Source organism: Stegostoma tigrinum, chromosome 14 (assembly GCF_030684315.1).
Source record: "Stegostoma tigrinum isolate sSteTig4 chromosome 14, sSteTig4.hap1, whole genome shotgun sequence".
NCBI classification, from domain to species: domain Eukaryota; kingdom Metazoa; phylum Chordata; class Chondrichthyes; order Orectolobiformes; family Stegostomatidae; genus Stegostoma; species Stegostoma tigrinum.
This window is the reverse complement of record NC_081367.1, coordinates 53,043,390-53,070,960: the sequence shown is the minus strand read 5'-3', so window position 1 is coordinate 53,070,960 and position 27,571 is coordinate 53,043,390. Positions and strand designations below refer to the sequence as shown.

At 42.3% G+C, this 27,571-nt stretch overlaps 1 protein-coding gene across 3 annotated transcripts in view; it reads right to left on the bottom strand.

Moving 5' to 3' along the window:
- Positions 1–27,571, bottom strand: part of LOC125457540 (very long-chain specific acyl-CoA dehydrogenase, mitochondrial-like) — a 69,175-nt gene that overhangs the window by 11,234 nt on the left and 30,370 nt on the right. The window contains exons 6-13 of one of the 3 annotated variants that reach the window (XM_059651166.1): positions 25,698–25,842; positions 20,618–20,741; positions 19,787–19,912; positions 16,193–16,391; positions 11,003–11,107; positions 6,272–6,358; positions 2,875–2,937; positions 2,342–2,443 (exon numbers count right to left, since the gene is read on the bottom strand). In XM_059651166.1, coding sequence (XP_059507149.1) covers positions 2,342–2,443; positions 2,875–2,937; positions 6,272–6,358; positions 11,003–11,107; positions 16,193–16,391; positions 19,787–19,912; positions 20,618–20,741; positions 25,698–25,842 — 951 coding nt within the window. The remainder of the gene's footprint in view (positions 1–2,341; positions 2,444–2,874; positions 2,938–6,271; positions 6,359–11,002; positions 11,108–16,192; positions 16,392–19,786; positions 19,913–20,617; positions 20,742–25,697; positions 25,843–27,571) is intronic. The other 2 variants (XM_059651167.1, XM_059651168.1) reach the window with 2 other exon arrangements.

Sequence of the window (27,571 nt, the reverse complement as noted above, 5' to 3'; positions counted from 1 at the left end):
CCAGGCTTTTGTATCGCTGCAGCATAACTTCATGGCTCTTGAACTTAATCTCTCTATAATGAAGGCTAAAACGCCATACGCCTTCGTAACAACTCAATCCACCTGGGTGGCAGGGAACGGTGGACATGAACCCCAAGATCCCTTTGCTCCTCCACACTGCCAAGAATCTTTCCATTAACCTTGTAGTCTGCTTTCAAATTTGTCCTTGTTAAAGTGGCAGGCAACTGAAAGCTCAGCCTTTTTTTTGCAAGCAGGACATAGATATTCTGCGAAGTCGTCACCCAGTTTATGCTTCATTTCCCCAACGTAAAGTAGACCATGTTGTAAGCAGTGAATATAGTAGACTAGATTCCGGGAAGTGCAGGTGAAGTGTTGCTTTACCTGGAAGGTATGTTTGGGCCCCTGGATACTGGGGAGGGAAGAGGTAAATAGGCTGGTGTCTCACCTTCGCCTGTTGCATAGGAAGGCCCCGTGAGGCTGTTGGGGGGCTGTTGGGAGTAAGGAAGAGTGGTCCAAGGTGTGCTGAAGGGAATGGTCCCTGCCAAAGACTGACAAGGGAGGGGAGTGGAATATGTACCCGGTGGTGGCATCTTGCTGGAGGTGGCAGAAATGGCATCTGATGATCTTCTGGATGTGGATGCTGGTGGGATGGTAGGTAAGGACAAGGGGAACCCTATCGCTGTTGCAGTAGGGAAGAGAAGGGGTGAGGCCAGAAGTGTGGGCAATGAATCAGACCCGGTTGAGGGCCGTGTGATCATGGAGCTGGGGAATCTGCGATTGAGGAAGAAGGTGGGCCTTTTGGAGGCTCCTTTATTGAAGTTGGCCTCATCTGAACATATGTGACGGAGATGGAGGAACTGAGAGAATGAGATGGAGGAAAGCAGGGTGCGTGGATGTATAGTCCAGATAACTGTGGGAGTCAATGGGTTTATAATGGATATTAGTGGCCAGTCTATCCCCAGAAACAGAAAGGTTTGTGTTGTGCTTTGAATGGAGGTGAGGGGGGAGGTGTAGGAGCAGGTGTAGCACTTCCTGCGGTTGCAGGGAAGGGTGCCGACGGTGGTGGGGCTAGTGGGGAGTGTGGAGCAGACGAGGGAGTCACAGAGAGAATGGTCCCTACGAAAGGATGGGGAGAAAAATATATTTTTGGTTGTGGGGCTGAATTGTACACGGCAGAAGTGACGGAGAATGATACATTGGATATGGAGGTTAGTGGGATGATCAGGGCCAGGGGAATTCTATCTTTATTTTTGTTGTGGGGAGAGGATGTGAGGCCAGAGGTGCAGGAAACACAAGAGATGCAGTCGAGAGCATTTTGGCCATCGAAGGGCCAATTTGCGGTGCTTGAAACAAGAGGACATCTGGGATGTGCAGGAGTGGAACGCCCCATCTCGGGAACAGCTGCGGCAGAGGCAGAGGAATTGGGAGTAGGGGAGCGCATTCTTTCAGGAGGGTAGGGTTTAGTTCCTGTAATACATAAATCTGTAACATAGAAGAACAGACAAGTTTACATTTGTAAAATTCCATTATACAGCAGGCTTCTGATCTTGGTTCTGCAGCCAACAGCAATACAGGAATGAGTTTAGGAATGAAAATAAAGGCTAAAATTTAGAAAGCCGCTCTTGTGCACCTTCTTGTGTTGAGTGAAAGAATGTGACTGACAGAAGAGACAAATGACGGCAAAGCAATCAATGTACATTATACTGGTGTGTTTGTAGTTAATATCACCAACTTTGGAGCAGAAATGTACAATTAGAGCATTGTTTTTAAACTTGCATCTCCAGCAAAGAATAAATGAATGAAAATAAGGTCATCCGCTCCAGAGGAATACAAGCACATTTGGAAGAAATGGTTTCAGAATGCTTTGAATGAGTTAATCTTTATCCCCCATCGTTATAAATTGTTTCAGCAGGCAGTTGCAAAGCCCTATTTACTCCCTTTTGTAAGTGTTAATTTTTAAAAAGTCACTTTTCCAGTGACAACTTCTCTCTCTTCTTGCAAATGCAAAGTATTTAAAGGCATGTTCAAAGACACTTTCTATTTGTCTCATGTAAAATGACAACAGAGTGAAAACGTGACTGGAGAAGTCACTTCCTAATGGTGTGATGTCATGGGTGCAACTGTGTATGTGCAGATGGATCATGATGGTCAAATTTAAAAGCATTGCCATAACCCCTGCGTTGGGAACACAATGTCCAATTATTCTAGACAGGAAACCTAAAGCATGTTGTAACATTAACAGCCTCTAATTAGGGAAAATACAATACATCATATTGTACTGGGCAGATAGATATATCTCTTGAGATAATATTACTATATTCTCCAAGCAGTTGCAACTTACCTGAACACCAGTTAGCGCAATAAACAATCGGAGTATGTCATTGGTTCCCTCAAAAATACGGAAGATGCGCAAATCTCTCATCACTCTCTCCACACCTGTTTCCTATGGGAACATAATTAGTAAAAATAGATACATAACGTAATTGTATATTGTTATATTAGGTACATATAACATATGCATACTATTTATATCTATAAATTTCAAATCTTAGACCTTTTGTAGTTTAATGAGTGCCTTACAAAAGAAACAAGAGCAGGCATTTCTAAAGAAGGGTCCAGGCCCGTAACGTCAGCTTTCCTGCTCCTCTGATGCTGCTTGGCCTGCTGTGTTCTTATAGCAGGCATCCACAGTATTGTTAATTCTGCAAGTGAGGTCATTGTTACCTCATATATCCTATATAGTAACTCCAAAAACATCTACAGTTCCTCCACAAAAAAACAGAAAAGAAAATCATGTCCCTTGCACTCCATTCAGCATCTACAAATGCAGTAGACCTTGTAGTTATCCAGAACCATTACAATCATCTGCACTACCTGCATATATCCCATGCCTCCTAGAATCTGGACACATTCATCAGTCACATACCAGGCAGCCTCCTGTAGAGAACATGAAAAAGATAGTCACAATATTTGGGCAGTACAGTTTTTACACAGATCATTTGTTTTCAGTATTTAGTACTTTAAGTCATCAAGTATTTAATTTGAAATGATAATTCCTTCCTGTGTCTTCTGCCATTCCTTTCTGCTCAGAACTTCCCTCAATTTAATAACAACTTGTATTCATTTAATTTAAAGGGCAATAGGAATGAACCAGAGAAATAGCACAGAGGGCCTGGAATGCGATGTGCAAGGTGGCATCGTGGCTTAATGGTTAGCACTGCTGCCTCACATTGCTAGGGAGCTGGGTTTGATTCCAGCCTCAGGTGACTGCCTGTGTGGGGTTTGTACATTTTCCTTGTGTCTGTGTTAGTTTTCTTCCACAATCCAAAGATGTGCGGTCTAGGTGGATTAACCATGGGAAATGCAGGGATAGGGTGGGAGGAGTGGGTCTGCATGGGATGGTTTTTGCAGGCTTGGCATGGACTTGATGGGCTGAATGGTCTGCATCCACACTGTAGGGATTCTGTTTCATGATTAATCACATGTTACTAATTTCAAACATTACAGTTACTATTACAGTTACGACAAGGTGCATACCAAATATTTCTGCAATCTTACTTGTATTGCTTACAATCTATATTATGTCTTTAATAAGAGAAAACATTTTTGCTATGGAATATCTATTTCAAACAATTTCAATTTTACTGCAGGTATTCTATATTCCGTACTTAAAACATTCATGCAGAAAAACAGGTCTCAATTGGATCCAAAATTCACATAACACAAGGGCCACGCAATGACCTTCTCAGCAAAGGAGTATCTTCAGCAATCTCTCAATGTATTAACCCATTGTCACTAACCAGGGTTTGCCATTGACCAGAAACTGAACTCGACCAACCATGTAGATACTTGGGTACAAGAGCAGGTCATAGGCTTGGAATTCTCTGGCAAATGACACAGTTTGCTAATTCCCAAAATGTATCCACAATATACAAAGCACAAGGATTGTGACTGAATACCCTGGACTTGCCCAAGCAAGTGCATCTTCAGCAACACCAAAGAACTCAACACTAGACAGGATAAAGCAGCTCACTTAATCAGCACCCCAACCCCCAACCTAAACAATCACCCCCTCCATGTCTGACACATAATGCTAGCTGCTGTACACATCCACAAGATACAACAATTCTCTATGGCTCCCTCAAGAGCACCTTCCAAACCAGTCTCTACCATCTAGACGAATTAGGACTGCGAACACATAGGAATAGTACAAAATGCTCAACCCTCTCCAGATGCACAGTATCCTAACTAGGAGCTGGAATGCCATTCTCTTACTGTCACTAGATCAAAGTCCTGGAGCTCCATGTCTTAGAGCACTGTGGAGAGATTTGCACCAAATGGTCTACAACAGTTCAAGAAGGCAGCTCGTCATTGCCTTCTCAAGGGTAGCTAGGGATGGATAACTAATGTTGACATCTTCAGTGAAATTTTTCATTGCAAAGATTACTATTTTTTATTTGTTCTTAGTGTATGAGTCCCATTGGAAAGACAATGTTACTGAGCATCCCTATTTGCCCTTGAAAAGCTGCTGTTGAGCAATCATCTTGAGGCTTGTGGAACATTTGCTGCAGGTACGTCCACACTGCTATTGAAGAGACATTTGCAAGTGACAGGAAAGGAATTGCAATATAATTCCAAGCCAGGTTGGGGTGCGGCCTGAAGGGGAACTTGAAGGTTGTGGTGTTCCAATACACTTGGCGTCTTTGTCCTTCTAAGTGGTAGAAGTTGCTGGTTTGTAAGGTACTGGTGAAGGAGCCTTGACAGGTTAATGAAGTCGATCTTGTATATGGTATGTAATGCTCCCACCATGCAGTAGTGGTGAAGGTGATGAATGTTTAAGTTGGCAAATATGGTTGCTAATCAAGTGGAATCCTTTGTGCTAGATGGTGTCAAGCTTCTTGAGAGTTGATGAAGCCACATCTAGGCAAATGGAGATTATGCCATGCCCCTCCTAACTTTGCTTTTTATATAGTAGGTGGCAACCGCTGAGTCAAGAGGAGAGTCACTCAGTGTACAATTCCCAGCCTCTGACCCGCTTTGTCACCAAATTGCCAATATGGTTCATCTAGTTAGATTTATGATCAACGGTAACCCACAGGAAGTTAATGCAGACATTCAGTGATATAATTCCATCAGGTTTCAAATGTAGATGCCATTTGCTCCTGTTAGAGATCATCATTGCCTGACACTTAAGAATACAAAAGTTGCTTATCATTTAGACTAAGTCTGGGTGCTATCCAGGTCCTGTTGCACATATGCACAGACTCCTCCGGTATCTGAAGAGTTGGAAATAGGACTGACCACAGTGCAACATCAAGCAACCTCTATACTTCTGACCTCATGATGGAGGGAAGATCATCAATGAAGCAGCTGAAGATGGCTAGATGATCGGCATTACCCTGAGCAGCTCCTGCAGAAATGTTCTGGAGCTGAGTTGATTATCCTCCAATGATGACAACTCTCTTACTTTGTGCTAGACATGACTCCAGGCAGTAGACAATTCTTCCCTGATTCACATTGACCTCACCTATGGAATTCAGTTTATTCTTTCCAAATATGCGTCAAGGCTATTGAAGATCTGGAAGGAGTGTAGTCCTGACAACCTAAGTTAAGCATCATTGAGCAGGATATTGATAAGTAAGTGCCACTTGATAACACTGTTTCCACCAGCTTCTATCACTTTGCTGATGACTGAGAGGAGAATGATGAAACGGTAATTGGTCAGATTTGAATTTGCTTTGTAGTATATTGCCAGGAGCATATTTTGGCAGTTTTTCAAATTGTCAGGTAGATAATAGCATTCTAGCTGTACTGGAAGAAACAATCTAGGGGGGTGCAGCTAGTTCTGGAGCACAAGTCTTCAGCACAATCAGCAAGTGATCTTTCTTGTTTATATGTTTTCTATCAGGTGAAATCTCACTGCAAAATAGTAAGAGGTTAGATTGAGCATCCTGCTTTTCCTCTGACTTCCAGAGCACCCTTTAGCCAACATTTCTGGTTCCTGCTTGACACCTTTCAATTCCCAGTGATGCAGCCAAGAAATTTGCTGTACAGAAAACTAAAGACACAAACCATCACACTACTACTTTATTGCATCATCTTATGTTCTTGTAACATTGTTAGCAATTCATTCTATTGAGGATCTAAACAGAACTAGAATATGGTCTAGGTTCACTCAAGCAAATAAGGAAGTTCTGCTGCTAGGGAGATGGGCAATAACAGTTTGCAACTCAATCCAATCATTAGAACAGTTCCTTCTGCCAATACTCACTGAAGCAAAGACTTTGCTAATTGCAGCTTCAATCTGAAATTCACTTGCTCCTGCATCCATATTACCACTGACTGCATAAGCCATCGACTGTAGAAATATACATGAGCTTCAGTAAGAAAAGTATTATGATATGCATCATTTCAGATTTCATCGTGTTACTCATGTAAATATCTATAACAATGAGATTCAATACTCCAGCTGAGCCCAAAGCGAAATCTTTTTAAAACTAACTTAATTCAGTGGGTTGAATTCAAATTTCATCTAGAATGTTATACAAATGGAGACAAAAGATACAAGGGCTAAACTGATACCTAATACAAAAATGCGATGCATCCTAACACCCAAGATTGCGAGGATTCTTTGCAGCTTTGTGGCGTGGTATTACAGAGATCACAGTTGTAAAACAACTTATCTCCGGCATATAAGAACATGCGGTTCTTGATTTATTTAACCTTTAAAATTTATTCTAAAAGAAATGTGCTTTGCAGTGTACCTTTGCAGTGCAGCAGATTGGCAACTGGCAAACTTCTGAAATTACCCAGAAGACACTTGGTAACTTATTGGGTCTTGAAAGGAAACTAAAGGTTGTTTCACAAGAAAGTTATTACAATCTTCACTTTATTCCCAGCAAATCAAACAGTTGTGTAATTGGAAGGTAAATAAATCCGAGGTCAGATAAGATGCATCTCAGCATTTTTAAGGAAATAATGAAAGAATACAGAAAATGAGGGAGGTCTTGCCAATCAAGCTTAGCTTGCTTTGAAGGTGTGAAAAAGGGGTTTAGTAGGGATATGATAGGGGTGTAGATTTACTTGGATTTCAGACTGCTTCAGAAATAAACCGTAGGATTTAATGCTCCACCAGAAACCCCCACCCCCCACCAATGCTTCCCCTCATGCGGAATGCCTGGAAAACAAGGGGTTAGGGATAGGATCAAACATTCAAAAGCATTCAATGCCTGATTAAGCAACCCAACATTAGGAGGAGAGATCTCACTGAGAGTCATCCCTTCATCTCTGACTTCCCTGTCTTCCCTCTCCAAGACCCCATCCCATAAACCTAATAGTTCCTCTCATTTTCCTTTCACCCTGGAGTCCATCCCGAACTCTTGTTTAATAGGTACATTGCCTGTAGCTGCCACTGCACCTAGCGATACTGATGGGCAAAAAAACGCAGGCCATTAAGTAGCAAGAGGCCTTAAATGTTAACCTTTCCTTTCCCTGCAGATTTTGCCTGGCTGAGTATTTCCAACATTTTCCCTTTTCCCTTTACGTTTCAAATTTTCAGCATTCACAGTTCTCTGTTTATGTGATAGATTTTGTTGGTTATCTTATAAAACTCCTTATACAGGGATTACTATCGGCCAGGCATTATGTTACTGATGGGTACCACTTCTTTCATTTAATGTTCTTACGCATGTTCTAGATCTAGCAGTCTTCGAACCAATAACTAAATTTGCAAATGAAAGAAAGCTAATATAGATGGTAATGCTACATCTAAACAGGTTGATCTACAGCAACATTTGAATATTCATGGGAATTGATCAAATATGTGGGGGATCAAACTTAATAGAGAGAAAATCACAAAGGACAAGGAATTAGAAAGAAATGGAAAGAAAACTGTCTGTGCGTGATAACCCCTACGTGGCCCAGGGAAACCATTAATTAATATCCCTGTGGAGCTCACTGACTATGAGTTCCCCTGGTAACAAGCAAAGCCTGCCAGCTAGAATTAGTTGCCTAAGTCCTTCACAAAGTAGATCAGGACCCTCCTGTGGTGCAGACGTAATGCCCCTACTCCAGAACTGAGAGACCTGCACTGAAATCCCTCCTGCTCTAGAGGGTGTAATAATGCCTCTCAATAGGTTGATGAGGGAAATAGGTTAAATATTTAAAAAAGCAGATGCAGAAATAGGTCTGCAGAATTGTCTTTCCAGGGCTGGGACTAGCCTATGTATATTATGAGTATAGCCTCTATTTTTTGTATTCAAGAATTAATGATGTTCCTTTCCAGTCAGGTTTCCTAAATGATTACAATGTGGTAAACAGGCAGATCTAGAATCCTCATTGACAATAGTTGTGGCTCTTGTGACAATGTTTGGTGATGAGAAAAACAAATCAGATGATAGCATATATCAGAAATATATTGTGTATTCTGAAGCAAGCCAGCAGAGTGTTGGAGAAACTCAGCAGGTCTGGCAGCATCTGTGGAAGAGAAACAGTTGTTGTTTCAAGTCTAGAATGACATCGTCAGAACCAGAAATAAACATGTATTCTGTACTGTGCACAGGTCATGTCACCAGAGTATGAAAAGGATTTTTCAGCTATTGAGAACGATTGAAACAATAAAGGGTTTGGATTAGGTGAAAAAATTATGTAAACAAAGCATTAACTCTGAAGAAAAATTGAGAGATGACACGATTGTTCTTTTTATAAGTCGAAAGGAACAAGATAGTGTAAACCATGAAAAACTGCTTCACCTATTTCAAGTATAGGCAGTGGGTACAACCTGCAGTTCAAACAACTACATTAAAAAGTAATTTGCTCAAATTGCATTTGAATGAAATGAATGATCAATTTGGAAAGTAAGTTCCCTAAATAGATAGTAGTACCAGGATTGATTCATTTAAACAAAAACTAGATTGATTCTTTCAGAACATGCTAATTTGGCATTTACTGGGAATAATTTGATACAGTGACGTACCTATGTGTTAACAAAATGCAGAGCTAGATGAACACAGCAGGCCAAGCAGCATCTTAGGAGCACAAAAGCTGATGTTTTGGGTCTTGACCCTTCATCAGAAAAGGGGGATGAGGTGAGGATTCTGAAATGAATAGGGAGAGAGGGGGAGGCGGACCAAAGATGGAGAGAGGAGAAGATAGGTGGAGAGGAGAGTATAGGTGGGCAGGTAACCTCAGGTTCACCTGGACCACCTCCAACACATCCCTCACCTTCCTGGACCTCTCTGTCTCCATCTCAGGCAACCACCTAGAAACTGATGTCCATTTCAAACCCACCGATTCCCACAGCTACCTAGAATACACCTCCTCCCACCACCTTCCTGCAAAAATTCAAACCCCTATTCCCATTTCCTTCGCCTCTGCTGCATCTGCTGCCAGGATGATGCATTCCACTCCCGTACATCCCAGATGTCCTCATTCTTCAAGGACCGCGACATCCCCCCCTCCCCCGCAGCTGTCAAGAACGCCCTCGACCCTGTCTCCCGCATTTTCTGTAACTCATCCCTCACACCCTGCCCCCGCAATAACCTCCCTAAGAGAATCCCCCTAGTCCTCATATACCACCCCACCAACCTGCAGATACAACACATCATCCTCTGACACTTCCGCCATCTGCAATCCGACCCCACCACTAAAGACATTTTTCCATCCGCACCCTTGTCTGCCTTCTGGAGAGACTGCTCTCTCCATGACTCCCTTGTCCACTCCACACTCCCCTCCAACCCCACCACACCCAGCACCTTCCCCTGCAACCGCAGGAAGTGCTACACTTGCCCCCACACCTCCACCCTCACACCCATACCCAGGCCCAAAGATGACTTTCCACATCAAGAAAATGTTCATCTGCACATCTGCCAATGTGGTACACTGCAGCCGCTGTACCCGTTGTGGCTTCTTCTACATTGGGGAAACCAAGCGGAGGCTTGGGGACCGCTTTGCAGAACATCTCCGCTCGGTTCGCAATAAACACCCGCACCTCCCAATCACAAACCATTTTAACTCCCCCTCCCATTCCTTAGACGATATGTCCATCACGGGCCTCCTGCAGTGCCGCAATGATGCCACCCAAAGGTTGCAGGAACAGCAACTCATATTCTGCTTGGGAACACTGCAGCCCAATGGTATCAATGTGGACCTCACAAGCGTCAAAATCTCCCCTCCCTCCACTGCATCCCAAAACCAGCCCCACTCGTCCCCGCCTCCCCAACCTGTTCTTCCTCTCACCTATCCCCTCCTCCCACCTCAAGTCGCACCCCCATCTCCTACCTACTAACCTCATCCCGCCCCCTTGACCTGTCCATCCTCCCCGGGCTGACCTATCCCCTCCCTACCTTCCCACCTATACTTTCCTTTCCACCTATCTTCTCTATCCATCTTCGGTCCGCCTCTCCCTCTCTCCCAATTTATTTCAGAATCCTCTCCCCATCCCTCTTTTCTGATGAAGGGTCTAGGCCCGAAACGTCAGCTTTTGTGCTCCTAGGATGTTGCTTGGCCTGCTGTGTTCGTCCAGCTCTGGATTTGCCAGCATCTGCAGTTCACATTATCTCTGATACCTATGTGTTGCTTGCTTGGAATGATAAATGACTTATGGTTTTCAAAGCTCTGCACAATGGAAATTTTACTTGTACTTCATTTTGAATCCTACCAGACTAACTATGATTAATTACTATAATTAATTAACTACTCCATTATCATGTTAAGTGGCTACCAGGATGGAAGACAGCAACCTAGGTGGGCCTTCTCCTTTTCCTGTCAAGTTATTCCTCTGCTCCTATTAAAGTTGTGACATTTTTCAGGATAAAATCACAAAATAACAAGACAAAACATGGTCCAACTTTTTGATTTTAATACCAGGTATGACTATTGCTGTTCCAATTCAGATCTGCTAGTGCAATAGAGTTAGTGATTAAACATGGGACTTTCCTGTCTGGATGACTCATTTATACACAATCAGGAAGTGGCGAGAGAAAATTTGCTCTGGAATTTGTACCTCCGTTACATACTGTAGCATAGCCATATTAGCAATTTTCTCTTGAATGAGGCCATATGTGTGAATCTTGCTGCCAAATTGTGTTCGATTGGTGGCATGGTCAACCTATTAAAACAGTTACAAAAGAAAATGTAAAGGATATTGGATCAGCACAAAGAACATTGAAGTTAAAAAGAAACAACATTTTGCGTGGAGTTTATTATTCTGGTTTCACTTCAAATCAAACTTGATGATTCTACTCTTTTGCAGTTTCTGTTTAATACAGAACATTGAAAAAAATTCCAGTAATTACTATATTTACTTCAGTAAAGCCTTTGATAAGGTTCCACATGGTAGGCTATTGGAGAAAATACAGAGGCACGGGATTGAGGGAGATTTAGCAGTTTGGATTAGAAACTGGCTTTCTGTAAGAAGGCAACGAGTGGTGGTTGATGGAAAATATTCAGCCTGGAGTCAGGTCACTAGTGGTGTGCCTCAAGGATCTGTTTTTGGGACCACTGCTGTTTGTCATTTTTATAAATGACTTGGACGCAGGCATAGGTGGGTGGGTTAGTAAGTTTGCAGATGACACTAAAGTCAGTGGAGTGGTGGACTGTGTCGAAGAATGTTGCAGGTTGCAGGGAGACTTGGATAAACTGCATAATTGGGCTGAAAGGTGGCAAATGGAGTTCAAGACAGATAAATGTGAGGTGATTCACTTTGGGAGGAATAATAGGAAGGCAGAATACTAGGTCAATAGAAAGATTCTTGGTAGTGTGGATGTGCAGAGGGACCTTGGTGTCCATGTACATAGATCCCTGAAAGTTGCCACCCAGGTTGATAGTGCTGTTAAGAAGGCTTGCAGTGTTTTAGGTTTTATTGGTAGGGGGATTGAGTTCTGGAGCTGTGGTGTCATGCTGCAACTGTTCAAAACGCTAATGCGGCCTCATTTGGAATATTGCATGCAGTTCGGGTCACCCCATTACAGGAAGGATGTGGAAGCATTGGAAAAGGTGCAGAGGAGATTTACCAGGATGTTGCCTGGTCTGGAGCGCAGGCCCTATGAAGAAAGGCTGAGGGACTTGGGTCTGTTCTCATTGGAGAGAAGGAGGCTAAGAGGGGATTTAATAGAGACATACAAGATGATCAGAGGATTAGATAGGGTGGACAGTGAGAGTCTTTTTCCGAGGATGTTGACTTCAGCTTGTACGAGGGGGCATAGCCACAAATTGAGGGGTGATAGATTTAAGACAGATGTCAGAGGCAGGCTCTTTACTCAGGGAGTGGTAAGGGCGTGGAACACCCTGCCTGCCAATGTAGTCAACTCAGCCACATTAGGGGCATTTAAACAGTCCTTGGATAAGCATATGGATAATGATGGGATAGTGTAGGGGGAGGGGCTTAGATTAGTTCACAGTCAGCACAACATCAAGGGCCGAAGGGCCTGATCTGTGCTGTAATGTTCTATGTTCTATGAATCAAGAGATTGTAGAGAGAAAGGAACCTAGCAATATTGCAATCATGAGGGAAATGATAATAAGCAAACTGATGGAGCTGCAACAAAAATCAAGTGCTGGAGAAACTCAAAAGATCTGATAGCACCTGTGGAGAGGGATGAACAAAAATTAACACTTAAGTCCTGTGACTCTGTCAGAAGTGAAAAGCAGCTGGGAAATGTTGATATCAGGGTATGAGAGAAATGAGGGAGTCGAATAGATGGAGATGGTGCCCAGAAAGAGATAAAATAAAGGGATTGCTTGAGATAAATTGAGAGGGAGTTAAATGCTGATGGTAAGTGTGAATAGTTAAAAATGAGTTGGCTGTGCTGGGAGCAACCCATATACCTGGGGGTGTGGTGTGTGTAATGAACATGGAGGAAGGTGTTTACAATTTGAAATTGTTAAATTCAATGCTGAGTCCTGAGGCTTGTTAAGTTAGCAAGGCAGAGGATGAGATGATATTCCTCTAATTAGCACTGAATTTCACTGGAGCACTGCAGCAGGCCTCAGAGAAAAATGTTAGCGTGACAGCATGGTGGTGTGTTGAAGTGACAAGTAACTGGAAGCTCACTGTCATTTTTACAGACGGAGCAGAAACATTCCCCGAAGTGGTCACCCAGTCCGAGTTTCGTCTTCCCTATGTATAGGAGGCCACAATGTGAGCAGCGAATGCAGTAAACTAGATTGAATGATTTGCAAGTAAATCACTGCTTCACCTGGAAGGTTTGTCTGGGTCATTCATACTGAGAAAGGAAGAGGCAAACATACAGGTTTAGCACCTTCTGTGATTGCACAGGAGGGTGCCGCGGAGGTGGGGAGGGAGGTGGAGGTGGTGTTGGAATGGAAGTTATTGCAGAATATCAAAGCTTAGTGTAGGTGGTAACATATTAGTATTGTTAAAACTTGCCTGGCAGAAAACAGACAGCATGCATAAAGGAGCAGGAAAGTTGATGTTTCGGGTCAGGGCTCTTCTTAATTTTTGAAGGGCCCCGACCCGAAATATCAATTTTCCTGCTCCTGTGACGCAGCCTGGCTTGCTGTGCTCCTCTAGATTATCTCTCACTCCAGCATTGGTAGTTCTTACTGTCTCTGAGCATGTATAAACGAGCCTTTGTCATTACCTACTAACCTCACCCCACCTCCTTGACCTGTCCGTCCTCCCTGGACTGACCTATCCCCTCCCTACCTCCCCACCTATACTGTCCTCTCCACCTATCTTCTCCTCTATCCATCTTCGGTCCATCTTCCCCTCTCTCCCTATTTATTTCAGAACCCTCTCCCCATCCCCCTCTCTCTGATGAGGGGTCTAGGCCCAAAATGTCAGCTTTTGTGCTCCTGAGATGCTACTTGGCCTGCTGTGTTCATCCAGTTCCACACTTTGTTATCTTTGTCATTGCCTGATTGGTCGGATGTGACAAGTGGAGTCGTGCAGGGTTCTATGCTGGGACCTCAATTTCTGATATTGCAGGATTGTAAACACCCTCATAACAGATATCCAAGGACTTTCTGAACTACATTCTACAGTGTGGCAAGGATTTAACTAAAAAAAACCAGATCCTAGGAACGATGTGTTGAACTAGAAGAGTTGCACAGATAATCAATAGAATAACATATTTTCATCGAAAATAAGATTTTCTTTCTGAAAAAAGAAACAAATCCCCTTCACTCTGAACCTGGCTGATGCCATTGCTGGGCAAATATCCCTTACATCCATACTATTCATGCAGCCAGACAGTTTCTCTGTGATTATAGTCATGAACCACAGTCTGGGCTGAGAAGTCTTGTGAAAACCAAGTTCAAATTGTCTTACTAGTCACTCTTATTGCATTTCCATGCTAACTCAGGCATCCACCTATTCCCTATAACATCTCCATGCCTCCATTCCAAGGTCAATGTACTTTACCCTATATGTACTATACACAATGAGGCTTGACTGAGTTCCCACACCTATAAAAGAATGAGAGTGGAAGCCTGCTGAACTCAGTTGATAACTTTGCTTGCTTGACATCCTTGTGCTTATTAATAAGATGTTCTTTCTGAAATTTATTTTTGAAATGTCTTAGTGATAATTTGCACAGAAGAATGAAATATGAAATATTTAGCTTCTGTTATTGATACTTTAGTGGTCTGTTTGACAATTCTATAGAGTTGAAGAAACAACAATTTCTCACAGAATTATGAGTGGGTTTCTTTTTCTTATCATTTTTACACATACCATCATTTCTGTCGGAGTCACTGGTTCTTGATATAATGTACATTAGGTGAATGAGAGTAAACGGATCATGAGTTGGCTTGGGGTAGGGAGATAGAGCATATGGAATGTGTGTCAAAGAACCCAGGGTACTGAGGAGACCTTCCAATGGGCCTGTTTCAGCACCTGAAGACCTCCAGTGACTGTCTCTGATCTGTTTCAAATAACCCCCTTCTCCAATCCCACACCTCCTCCAACTCCACATCCTCCGTTTCCAATCTCACACTCCTTTCCCCAATCTCACACCCCTCTCCCCAATGTCACCACAATGTGATATTTGGTTTTGAAGGGGCACTTTCCCCGAAGCCAGGAACATCCTTGACTCAAACTACCCATCTCAAAGACAAGAATCTCTTCCATTGTGTCTGAAATGGTAGCATTGCATAACCTTACTTCCTCATTGTAATGGAGGCAAAGATCAGAACGTCTGCAAAATCTTTTTATGTGTTGCACTTGGTCACAAGTCTGCATACCAACTTACCAAAAGCTGAAAATCCCTGATAATAAAATGTGAGGCTGGATGAACACAGCAGGCCAGGCAGCATCTCAGGAGCACAAAAGCTGACGTTTCGGGCCTAGACCCTTCATCAGATGAAGGGTCTAGGTCCGAAACGTCAGCTTTTGTGCTCCTGAGATGCTGCTTGGCCTGCTGTGCTCATCCAGCCTCACATTTTATTATCTTGGATTCTCCAGCATCTGCAGTTCCTATTATCGCTGAAAATCCCTCTTGTTTTGCAGTTTTTTGTAAATGATAAAGACAGCTTCAATTATTGGACCATGGGCAGCACTCTCATTAAAGAAAGACGACCGGTGGTGGTTTAACCTTGAGGTCACGAGGCTTCAGGAAAGGGGAGATGATTGAGAAGGGGAGTCCTTTGTTGTAACCTCAACTGGTGCAGGAATTGGACCCTCACAGTTGGCATTGCAGACCAATCATCCATCCAGCTGAGTTAACTGACATTTTACTAGTTCTGATGGACAGGGTCCAAAGCCCAAGCACATCGTGTGTAAGCATCACAGCTAAGAAAAGTCAAGTATAAGTTTCACTGCAGCTGTATTACTAGGAAATCCATTTTTCCAGTGTCAATTTTGGCAAGGTTGAGAACCCAGCCCACTTTCAAAACCTTACAAATAACGTTATGTTATTTCCCCTCTCTAGACTACTTCTGAATTTCGGTATTCTCTTTTATCATTAAACTCCCCTATTTGAAGGTTATATGGCAATTTTGATTTCTGCAAGTAGTTGGCTTAACACTAAAAGTGCTATTAGCTAAGTTACAGGTAGCCTTTACATTTTACTGGCATAGAGCTGTGCACATTGCATACAAAATAAAAGGCTCTATAGTGGAGTCAAGGAGCAATAGTATTTGTGGCACCATTGTTTCATACGTTTAAATCCAGGATCTGATGTAAGACATTTACACACAAAAGGACTGTAACATAAACCAAATGTATGCTTACTGCTTTGGAAATAGCACCAATCATTGTCCCTGAAAGAGCAGCAGCCATGCCGAATCGACCATTGTTCAGTATATTCATGGCGACTTTAAACCCATTGCCAACTCCACCAAGAACATTTTCCGCTGGCACCTTCACATTGTCAAAATAGACCTCAGCTGTATTAGAAGCTTTGATTCCCATCTTCTTTTCAGGAGGACCACTGAATCAAAACAAAAAAACAATCATTGCGTGAGGCACAAAGCGTCATCATGATGGATCAGGAAGTGAAGAAGATCCAAGCAGAACACAAAGAAGATTGGATGTTCCACATGTAATAATTACAGTGGCTCAGCGGTCAGCACTGCTGCCTCAGAGTGCCATGGACCTGGGCTCAATTCCACCATTTAGTGATGCTCAGTGTGGAGTTTGTAGGTTCTCCCAGTATCCGAGTGGGTTTCCTCCCACAGTCAAATAGATGGGCAGATTAGATGGACTAGCTGTGCTACCTTGCCCATAGTATCCAAAGATATGCAAAAGTTAGGTGGGTTAGTAATGGGAAATAAAGTGTGGAGCTGGATGAACACAGCAGGCCAAGCAGCATCTTAGGAGCACAAAAGCTGACGTTTTGGACCAGACCCTTAGGCCCGAAACATCAGCTTTTGTGCTCCTAAGATGCTGCTTGGCCTGCTGTGCTCATCCAGCTCCACACTTTGTTATTTCGGATTCTCCAGCATCTGCAGTTCCTACTATCTCTAGTAATGGGAAATGTAGGGTTATGAATGTGGAATACTCTCTGGAAGGTTGGCGTGGACTTGATGGGCCAGTTGGGCTGCTTCCACACTGTAGGGATCCAATGATACTTTTGTATGATAAAGTATGCACATTTTATTTCATTACCTTCCCCCAAAATCCGTTGTCACACTATCCATGGGAAGGCCAGCAAATAAAACGGTGCAAAGATCTCGGCTAATTCTGTTTTGTGATTACATCTGTACTTTCAGGATTGGGTTAACTTAATATTCTTGCTTCTTCCATTCCAAATGGCAGGGATAGTCAGAGCCAATAGTCACATGTTGTTTTACAGAATGATAGAATACTAATTTTGCCCATGATCCTCTGCACAATGTAGTTGTCTATACACCAATTACCAAGAGTGCCGGGAATAGCCAACGTATCCACCAGGTAAGCAAATACAGGGAAAATGACAATTATGAATGAAGGAAATATGTGGGCACTTGTCCTCATAATTGGAAACAATTAATGGCCCAGGGAAGTCAAACTACAAGAAGAAGGAAAGCATTATCGTCAAAAGTAAAAGCACAAGCCAGTACCTATTAAGTATCAAACAGGCTGAGAATGAAAAGCAGGAACTAATATTCTAGGATACAATATAAACACAATCAGCTCAAAGAAATCTAAAAATGTCCTGTGCATGTGACAATTTACTATAAGTCTAACAGAGCAGTTACCATAATTATCTAGCAACTGTCGTCCAAACCAACATTAAACTGAATGTGTGCTAGCACCTGAGATGTTATTAAAAAAAAGACAACCAGTGAAAAATCAAAAAAGACAGTGTACTGAACACTGGCACATCTTGCATTCAGCCAAACAGCGATATATAGCAGCTTAAACATAGGAACAGGAGTATTTCATACAGCTATTTAAGTCTGATCCACCATTCAACACAAAATCATAGAAGTATAATGGCACATTATTTGGCCCATCATACCTTTTGGCCAAATAATATCGAATGTCCTCTTGAATGCCTCACACAATCATGACTGATTGAATACGTCAATGTTTTTCACTCACTCAGCATTCCCTATAATTCGTTATGCACTGGTAATCAGAAATCTTTCAACTCTACCTTAAACATACTGGAAGACTGAACCTCCATAGTCATCTGCAGTAGAGAATTCTAAAGGCTCGCAGTCATCTGAAATAAATAATTTCTCCTCATCCTCTTTATTTCTGAAATGTATCCATTGGTTCTAGTCTCTCCAACCACAGGCAGCATCATATTTATATCCTACAGTCTTTTGTAGGGAGGAAGTCTTGCTCTTGAGGTTTGCCAGCCAATTTGTTCGGCTAGCAGCTCCAACTATGCTGGAAGTGACAAGAGTTCAGTGGTGGCTGCTACTGGAGCTGCAGGCAGGGTCCACAGTGAGTTCAGCATGGAACCTGGACTGAGCTATGTATAGCATGTTGGGTGGGAACCTGAGCAACCTTAGGTAGTTGGGGTGAGGAAGGTGCAGAGACTGGGCTGAGGACAGGTCGGGGTCGGTTCTTTTCTCTGCATTTCTTCTGCAGCTGTTGTGTAGTGAAAATGGGACCTCCCCAACCAGGGCTCTGTCGCTGATCCAAGCATCCTTGAAAGCATCCCACAGCATGCTACATGCCATGAGCTCAGCAACACCCAGTTCTTCATGAAGTAGAGAAGGCCATCTGCCAGCTTAAGAAAAGCAAGGCTGCTGGAGTAGACAGTATCCCCACTGAGGCATTGAAGTGTGGAGGCAAAGAGCTCCTGCTGCTGCTATGCACCCTTGTCTGCCTTATCTGAAAGGAGGAGTGCATCCTGGGAGAGCTCCAAGATGCCACAGTCATGAGCATTTTCAAAAAAAAGGGAACGAGTCTGGCTGTGATAAATACAGGTGAATATCCCTGCTGTCAACCGTTAGAAAAGTCATCACCAAGGTCCTCCTGGTCTCCTCCCTGGGGCTGAGGAAGTCCTCCCAGAATCGCGGTATGGCTTTCAGCCTCAGAGGAGCATAAAGGACATGATTTTCACCATGCAACAGCTGCAGGAGAAATGCAGAGAAATGAACTACCCCTGTACACGGCCTTCTTATGTCTTACAAAGGCCTTTCACACTGTCAACAGGTTTTTAGCAGACAGGTGGGAAGGAAACAGGTGCGCTATCCTCAGGGCTTTCCCCCGATGCATTTTTTTAACTCACTCGTGGACGTTGCTGACTGCCCTGCACTTAGTGCAAAGGGTACTCTCTGAATGTAGCATTCTGCCTCAGCCACTTCTGTAAAAAATAAAAATAATTGGATGTCCATTCCTGCCTGGCTACCCCAGCCACCTATATCATCACATGGACACTGAGTGTTAACTGAGATTCCAACAAAGCTCTATTGACCCTTAGTTATTGATAAATATACTTATATAATATATATACATATGTGTACAGTGGGTAGGTTATCAACTTTGGCACCCACTGATTCTGTCTACTGTGCAAGTGAGCTTATGGTGAATGGGAAATTTACACAACAACCATCCCCCTAGCCCCCAGTCCTCCCACAGCGAAATGTGCCTGACAAGGGCTTGTAATATCCAGCTCTCTACCTCTAAAAGAAGTAAGAAAAGATTTGAAGGAAAACCAACATCAATAGTCAAATAAATAGAGAAACAGATTGTGTAAGCTCCCACAAGGTTTCAGGAGAACACAAGGTGATCGACTAATGTGAGATATTGCAAGCATTTTTGACAACAAATCAGAGATATTAATAAACTAGGAGAAAAGTAGATACTTAGCCAAAGAAGCACACCTTCAAAAACACTTACCAGAAAATTGAGATTAAAAAAACTCAACATATTGTTTCACTTAACTGAGAGACTCCTCCAAATTTTCTTTCCACAATAAATGCAGTGATTTTGTCCTTCTCTTTTCCAGTGTGTTTATCCTTGACAGTAGTTTTTGCAAACACAGTGAAGATTTCTGCTGTGCCCCCATTACTGAAAAAAATTCAAAAATAAATGACTGAACAAAGATTTAAGTCTCTACACGTTCAGTTCTCTTCTTGCTGCCTAAAAATGTGGTTACTAACAGCGCAAACTTTTGATGAGGAGCAATATCTAGTCAGGCAACTGGATTTTAAGTTCTAGTACTCTTGTTGGATATTTGGCCTTAAAACATCCAAAACAAGAAGAATTAAAATTCATGCTGAATCCAATAAATTAAGTAGCCTGAGATTTCCTCTTTGGAATGGAGTTCTGTCAGAAATATGTCTGACATCCCACTGTGCCCACCACAGCTTCAACCTTGTGTCAGAACTGATAAGAGGCTCAGTACTAGTAAACAGTGGGATTACTGTGATTAAGATTAAAAATTAATCCCCGTTCACTCTCTCGCAGCAACAAAACTCCACATTGTATATCATGGAGATTATCACACAATCTGAAGTTGCAACAAAAGGCTTGTTGCACTGGAGTGAGGATCCCACTGCTGGGTTTCACACAACAACAAGCCTATCAATAGCTAAATTGTTGGTGAAATTTGGTGAAGGAGGAGTCGGCTCTAAGATCCTCCTCTATTCATTTTGGTAGATACTGCTATTCTTCCAAACTTACCAACATCTGCCACATCTTCGAGGAAACAACAGAATTCTCAATTCATTTTATCCTTGAATGCCTGATCTTGATAATACATTTGACACTCACCTAATCCAGAGCTTGCCCCCATTCAGAATGTAGTTTTCACCCTTCTCCACAGCAGTCGTTTTTATAGAGGCTGCATCAGATCCACTAGCTGTTTCAGTGAGACAGAAAGCAGCTATTGTTTTACCTACAAATGGATGATCAAAAGAATAAATAGGACAAAAATTTTTTTTGGCTTTGGCATCTATTTGGATCTGGCTAAAAGCCAAGTTAATAATTAAAAGTCTTTTAGCATTAAACTTCCTTTCCTCAATCCCTGCAGGTCGAAGCCAATCACAAATTCCCCCAAATGATGTGAAACTCATACTCTCACACACAAAATTCACAGAAGGGTTAATTTGGAAAACATAAGATGTAACCTCTTTAGCGCTAAGGAGGGAAAATAAAGGGGATTTCTTTTCTCTACATGCTTCGCTTAATTTTCTCTTAATTCACATTTCAGGAAGGAAAACCAAGTTTAAAAAAGCACCAAGTTATTGAATCATCAAATTAAAGGGATCCAGCTCTTTATTTTACAACCAACCAGTTCAGTGATGTTTTTTCACACTACTGGAGCAATATAGGATTTGAACCCAGGATTATTTGCTCAGAGATATGGACACTGCTGCTACACCAAAACAGCCCTTAAAAACAGTTGAAGTTCTTCATCAACACTGAAACTGTCTGGTTTACCCTTAAAGGGATCTGCATTTCTAACATTGACAAAATGAAGCTCAAAATCTGTGGTCATAAGGTTTATGAGGGTTAACTCCGATGTCTTATAAAATTATGAATGAAACATAATGAGCCATGTCTCGAAGACACCTTTCAGAATGTATATCACCTATGTAAAGTCATTCAGCCTCTAATAAACTTTATTTTTCATTCGTTCATGGGATGGCTGGCGAGGCCAGCAGTTAAGAGTCAACACATTGCTGTGGTTTTGGACCAGACCCAGTAATGACGGCAGTTTCATTCCCTAAAGTACATCTGTGAACCTGATGGGTTTTTCCATTTAAAATTTAAAACCATTGCGGTCTGTTCCTATGGCGGTACCACCAGCGGTGTATCTGCCAATGGGAGGCAGGTCAATACATCCACATTTGCTACTTTGCCTTCCGGAGAGTGTTCCAACTTGTAATTAACACACTTAGTATCACAGCCCACTGCTGAATTGAGCCTGAAGCTCTGGGCGGCGCTGCCTTGTCCTCTATAAGGAGACTTAGCAGGGGTATGTGGTCTATATAATTACACATTTATATCTGCAATGGTATTAGTAGACCTTCCTGACTCCAAATATGATCACCAGACCTTCCTTCTCTATCTGGGTGTATTTATGCTCTGCATTAGCTGAAGTCCTGGATGCATATACTACTGGGTGTTCCTCTCCATTGGTCAGAAGTCACACGACATCAGGCTGTCATCCAACAGGATTATTTGACATCACAAGCTTTCACAGCACTGTTCTTTCATCAGGTGAAGTCAAGACGACTTCACCTGACAAGGGAGCGGCACTTCACAAGCTTGTAATTTCACATAAACCTGTTGGACTATGTCCTGGTGTCATGTGACTTCTGACCTTGTTCATCTTAGTCCAACCACTGGCACCTCCACATGATGGCCTCTCCATTGGGCCACATGTGAGCTAATACTACCCCAATGCATTGGGGAGGCATTGTTTGTTAATACCAGTCCTTACTTGGTATCATAGTGTGCCAACACCTTGGACAATATAGTTGTTTCTTCGCTTTCCTGGAAGCTGTGGCTTGGCTATGGGGCCATTTCCAAGGCTGACCCTTTAAGAATTGATACAAAAGTGGTACTATGGAGGCCAGGTTACCTATAAACTTTCCATAATAATTCACCAGCCCAAGGAAAGACCTGAGCTCCAATACTTACAGACACCTTTCATCACCCTCATTTTAGCATCCAAAAGGTGTATTCCAGTCTTGTCAACTCTGTAATGCAAGTAGGTCACTTAAGGTGCCTGGAACACACATTTTTCTCTTCTAAGGCATACATCACCCAGGGAGAAACATTTAAGTACTATATCCAAGCTCTCCAAGCGCTCTTTATTGGTCTTCCCTGTTATTAGCATGTCATCCAGATAAATGAGGACGTGGGGAAGCCCTTGTAAAATGTTTTCCATTGTCAACTGGAAAAGAGCGCAGGCTGATAATACTCCAAGTGGTAGTCTTGTATATTGGAACAAATCTTTATGGATTATTAACTGTGGCTTATTTCTGGAACTCCTCACCAACTTGCAATTGCAGGTGGGTGTGCCTCTTGTCCAGCTTCATTAAGGACAGACACCACGCCCTGCGCACCCCCCCCCCCCCCCCACCCCGGCCAATTCACATCTTCTATGAGACGGATTGGGTATTTATCCAGCTGCAAAAAGTTGTTTACTATTTGTTAAAATTCCCACAAAGGCAAACTGACCCATCAGGCTCACCAGTTGGTATGACAGATGCTGCCCATTCTGCAAAACTGCTCTGGTTTGATGATACCTTGGCTTTCCAGCCTCCTGATTTCTGCCTTTGCTTTTGCCTGTAATGCAAAGGGCACTGAGCGGGCCTTGCAGAATCGTGGAATTGCTTCCTGGTCAACATGCAAGGTGGTCTTGCGTCCTTTGTTAATCCCTAGGCCTTCCTGAAAGGCTTCTGGTATTTACTTAAGATTTCATTCAGACAGCCACTTTCTAATGGAAAAATTTTGAGCTAATCTAGATGAATCTCTCTCAGCCAATTTCACCTCATCAAGCTTGGGCCCAAGCCTTTTATTACAATAAGTGGTAACTGAACCAACTGCTTCTCGTAAAAGACCAAAACCAAAGTTGTATCCTTAATCTGTAAAGGTTGCCTGGTAGAGGTTCTCAGTCCAGCCAAGGTCTTGTACAAATTTAAGGGTTGGAGTCCAAAGCAAATTTTGATAAAAATGGGTTCTGCGATGACTGACACAGCCGCATGGGTATTGGCCTCCATCAGCACCAGATGACCATTAACCAGGCGTTTACTTTGATTGGTTCTGATTTGGATGTTGATCAGCAATCTAACAGTTCCAAACCAGATGCAGTTGGACTTTCCAGGGCATGTACTCTCCTAGATAACTGCGTACGAGTTATCTTACTCAATTTAGGTCTGATGGGACTCTTTTGCTGTCTCGAGTCCACATACTGGCAGCAACTACAATGGCTTGCCAGCAAGGATCCTAAAGAAAATTTTAACAACTTGGCCAAGGCTTGGCTTTGTTTAGGGGTTTTGCTGTCGGCTGACTGAGAGTCCCTCTGTTCAGGATATGTCCTGAATGAGGCTATGTAATTGCTTTTACCCAAGTGGTGCAACCCAAGCTCAATCAGACTGGAAAGGTATCCACTTCCATCAGAATATCCTGAAACTCATTTTCTCCTCTTGTCACATTTTCCAATGTTAAAGCCAGTTGTTGTGCCCGTTTGAAGTCCAGTGGGCTTCAGCTAGTGGGCAGATTTGCATGGTTACATCATTAATACCACATACCAAAGGTCTCTCAGCATCTCATTCAGGGTAAATTTGAAGTCTCATGCCCTCTGCTAGTCATTTCAACCAAGTTAAAAATCCGAATACAGATTCACCTTGTTCTTGAATCGCTGAGTAAAACCAATAGCATTTCAGAATTAGAGGAGGCTTGGGTTATCATAGTATTCCTTAGCTAAATCCATCAACTCTTGCAAGATTTTAGTATCTGGTGCCTCAGGAAATGTTTGGCTCCTAATAACCGAAAAAGCTGCAGCTCCATAAGTAGCCAGGACAATTACTCGATGCTTTTCATCTGCCCCATGTCATTTTCCCAGAGACAATAATATGTTCTTTCAACATAATGAGCTCAGTCTTTGACAGTAGAATCGAACGAGTCAAGTTTCCCAAATAATGGCATGATGTCAGAAATGCTTACCCCAAATCAAAGTGAATGAATTTCTTCTGGACTGTGTTTTACTTTTGTCGTCACTGAAATAACTCCACAGAGGCTGGTATCCCTTCACCAAGTCACACTTTATTTACGCATGGAAAGTCCTTGACAATGATCCAGCTCCCTCAGAGCCAGCTATCTGAGTGAACAGACTGGAAAGGTATCTGACACTGCTGTCAGCCAAAGCTCCCTGATTGGACCAGATTAACAGCCCCAATCAAGGAACTCAAATTCTACGAGCTCCATCTGGCTGACTTTGTTATAATCACTACACCTGTGTCTTTTTGCTTCAAGATGGCATCAGCAGAGTAGCAGCCTTTGTGCCCAGGTTCTGGGCCCGGGCTCATCCACTTCCATCTGCCTTTCTTTTTCTCTTTATCTTCATTTTATATTCGCATTATCTTTGTTTATTTTCCTTTTTTCAGTGACATCAGTCCCCTTTCTGGGAGTGTCAGGAACAGCAAGTTCCTTTGCTGAAATGGCATTTCCAGACGGCGGTAACATAAGCCAGAGCAAGGCACCGGCTATGTGGTGGGCCCAGCGACATATTTAAATTCAGCACGGACTTATACAGCGACAACATTGGTGGAGGAAGGATGGTGCTGGAGAATGGCGTCACGGTGCCGGTGGCAGCGGTTCAGCTCCAGGCCATGTCTGGGCCCAGATACCTATCAGCGAAAGCAGTGGCATTCCAGCTGCGGAAGCGTTACGGGACTTGTGCATGTTTGCAGACTGAATGATGGATTTTGTGCCTAGTTTTTCAAGCAGCAAAGACTCAAAGCAGAGGCAGAGAAGTGATCTGGATGTTTTCTTTGGGCCTTTTCTTTTACTTATGATTCTGTGTTTCATTCTACATACTAAGACAGCACCTGAGGATGGTGACTTTTGCACGCTTTCCCTGTATTCCTGTACTTGAATAGACATGAGAATAAAACCTAAATCTAAATCTAAATCGGGATTAGCAGTCCAGTGTTAATATTGGTTTGCCCTTCCCCTCCCCCTCGTTCTCCCCCCTTAAAATGAATAGACTTGAGTTAATAGCGTCAACCAATTTATCATAAATAATATACAGATTTGACAAGAGGATACAAAAACACAATGTCTACTTATAAATAAAAAATTTCCTATACCCTGAAGCTCTGAATGAAGACTAACCCACCTGATGCAAGGTCGGGCAAATATTTCTTCTTCTGTTCATCAGTGCCAAACAATAAAATTCCTTTAAAGCCAATAGATTGATGAGCCCCAAGAGTAATGCTCACTCCAAGGTCATGATGACCAACAATCTCCACCAGTCTAGCATACTATAACAATGTAGAGTTGAAGAATGAATGTTAAGCACAACCGAAAGCAAAATACACAAACATTTGCAGTTCATCATAATACATAAAGCAATCAAACAAAATTCAAATTTTATTCTAAGAGCATGAAGATCCAATTCATTTCCTAAGGAGGCAGCAAGTTGGTAAAGTGGTAAATTTTCTTTCTGCTTTGGCCAGAAACAGCAACCAAATTGTTTTCTTGTAAAAACAAGTCTGCACACTTTTGAGGACCAAAAAGTTTAAAAATAAAAGGCCTCGCATTTAATTGGGGACAATGGGGAATTTTGTTACTGAGTCATTGGTCTTTGGAATTCTCTCCATTTGAAAGCAGTGGAGGCAGTGTCATTGAATATATTCAAGGACAAGTTCAACACGTTTTTGATTTATAAGGAATCAATCAGAAAATTGGAAATCACAATCAGATTAGCCATAATCTTATTGACACGAAAACAGGAACTGCTGGACAAACTCAGCAGGTCTGGCAGAATTGTTGGACAGAATGCAGAGTTAATGTTTTGAATCCAGCCACCTAAAGGGAGGAATTTTATTGTTTGACACTGATGAGCAAACAAAGGGTCATTGTATGCAAAACAATAACTCTGCTTTCTAACCATGAATGCTGCCAGACCTGTTGAGTTTCTCTAGCAATTTCTGTTTCTGTTTCAGATCTTCAAAATCTGCAACTTTTTTGCTTTATGTTAACCTTATTGAATGCTGGAACAATCTGATTGGGCTAAATTGCTAACTCTTGCACCTCACTTTTTGATCTTATTCATGTCTTATCTTTACTTGCAAATCAGATACCAAAGGAGCCCCATGACAATTCCATCCAAATGGCAAGATACCAAAACAGTGAGAAAAAACTTCAGAGATGCAGAATTTCAAGTCCTCATGTTCAAGATTTGGCTAAGGACTGATGGTTTCTTGGGTCTTCAGTTAAGAAATCTGTCAATGTATCTTTTCTAAGTTACATGCAGAAACGTAGCAATAGGATTCAGGAGAACCTTACCAAACTAAGAGGAGCAGGGGTAGGTTGTTCGGCCTCTCAAGTCTGCCTGCCATTTTACAAAATCATGGCTGATCTGCCCCTTTTGTGTCAGCTCAACATAGCTGTCGACATCATGATACTTCAAAAACCTTTCAACCTGCTCTCTAAAAACTTGCAGTGATCTAGCTTCTACAGCTCTCTGAGAGAAAAACTATCTTCTGGGGGAAGAAATTCCTTCACATCTCAGTTTTAAATGACTGCCTCCTTATTCTGTAACTATGTCCCGTAGTTTGAAACTCCCCCAGTAGTGGAAATATCTTCTCAATACCTAGAATCTTACATATTTCAACACAATCACCCCTCATTCTTCTAAACTGTAATTAATAAAGAACAAATCTGTTCAGCCATTCTCGATAAGTCAACTGCTTCATCCCAGGAATTAGCCTGAAAATCTCTTTGAACAGACCAAAGTGTCTGAACAGATTTTTTTAAACACATGGACCAAAACCAATATCCAAGTGCATCTTCATTCACACACACTGTACAATTATAACAAGGCTTCCCTGTTTTTAAACTCCAACACCCTAGCAATAAAAACTGAAATTCTACTTGCCTTAAATTAATTGCTACAATTGCATGCTAATGTTTTCTGTTCATGCTGCCTAAATCCCACGCATCTCTCCCATTTAAATAATAATCTGTCTTCGGATTCTTTCTACCAAA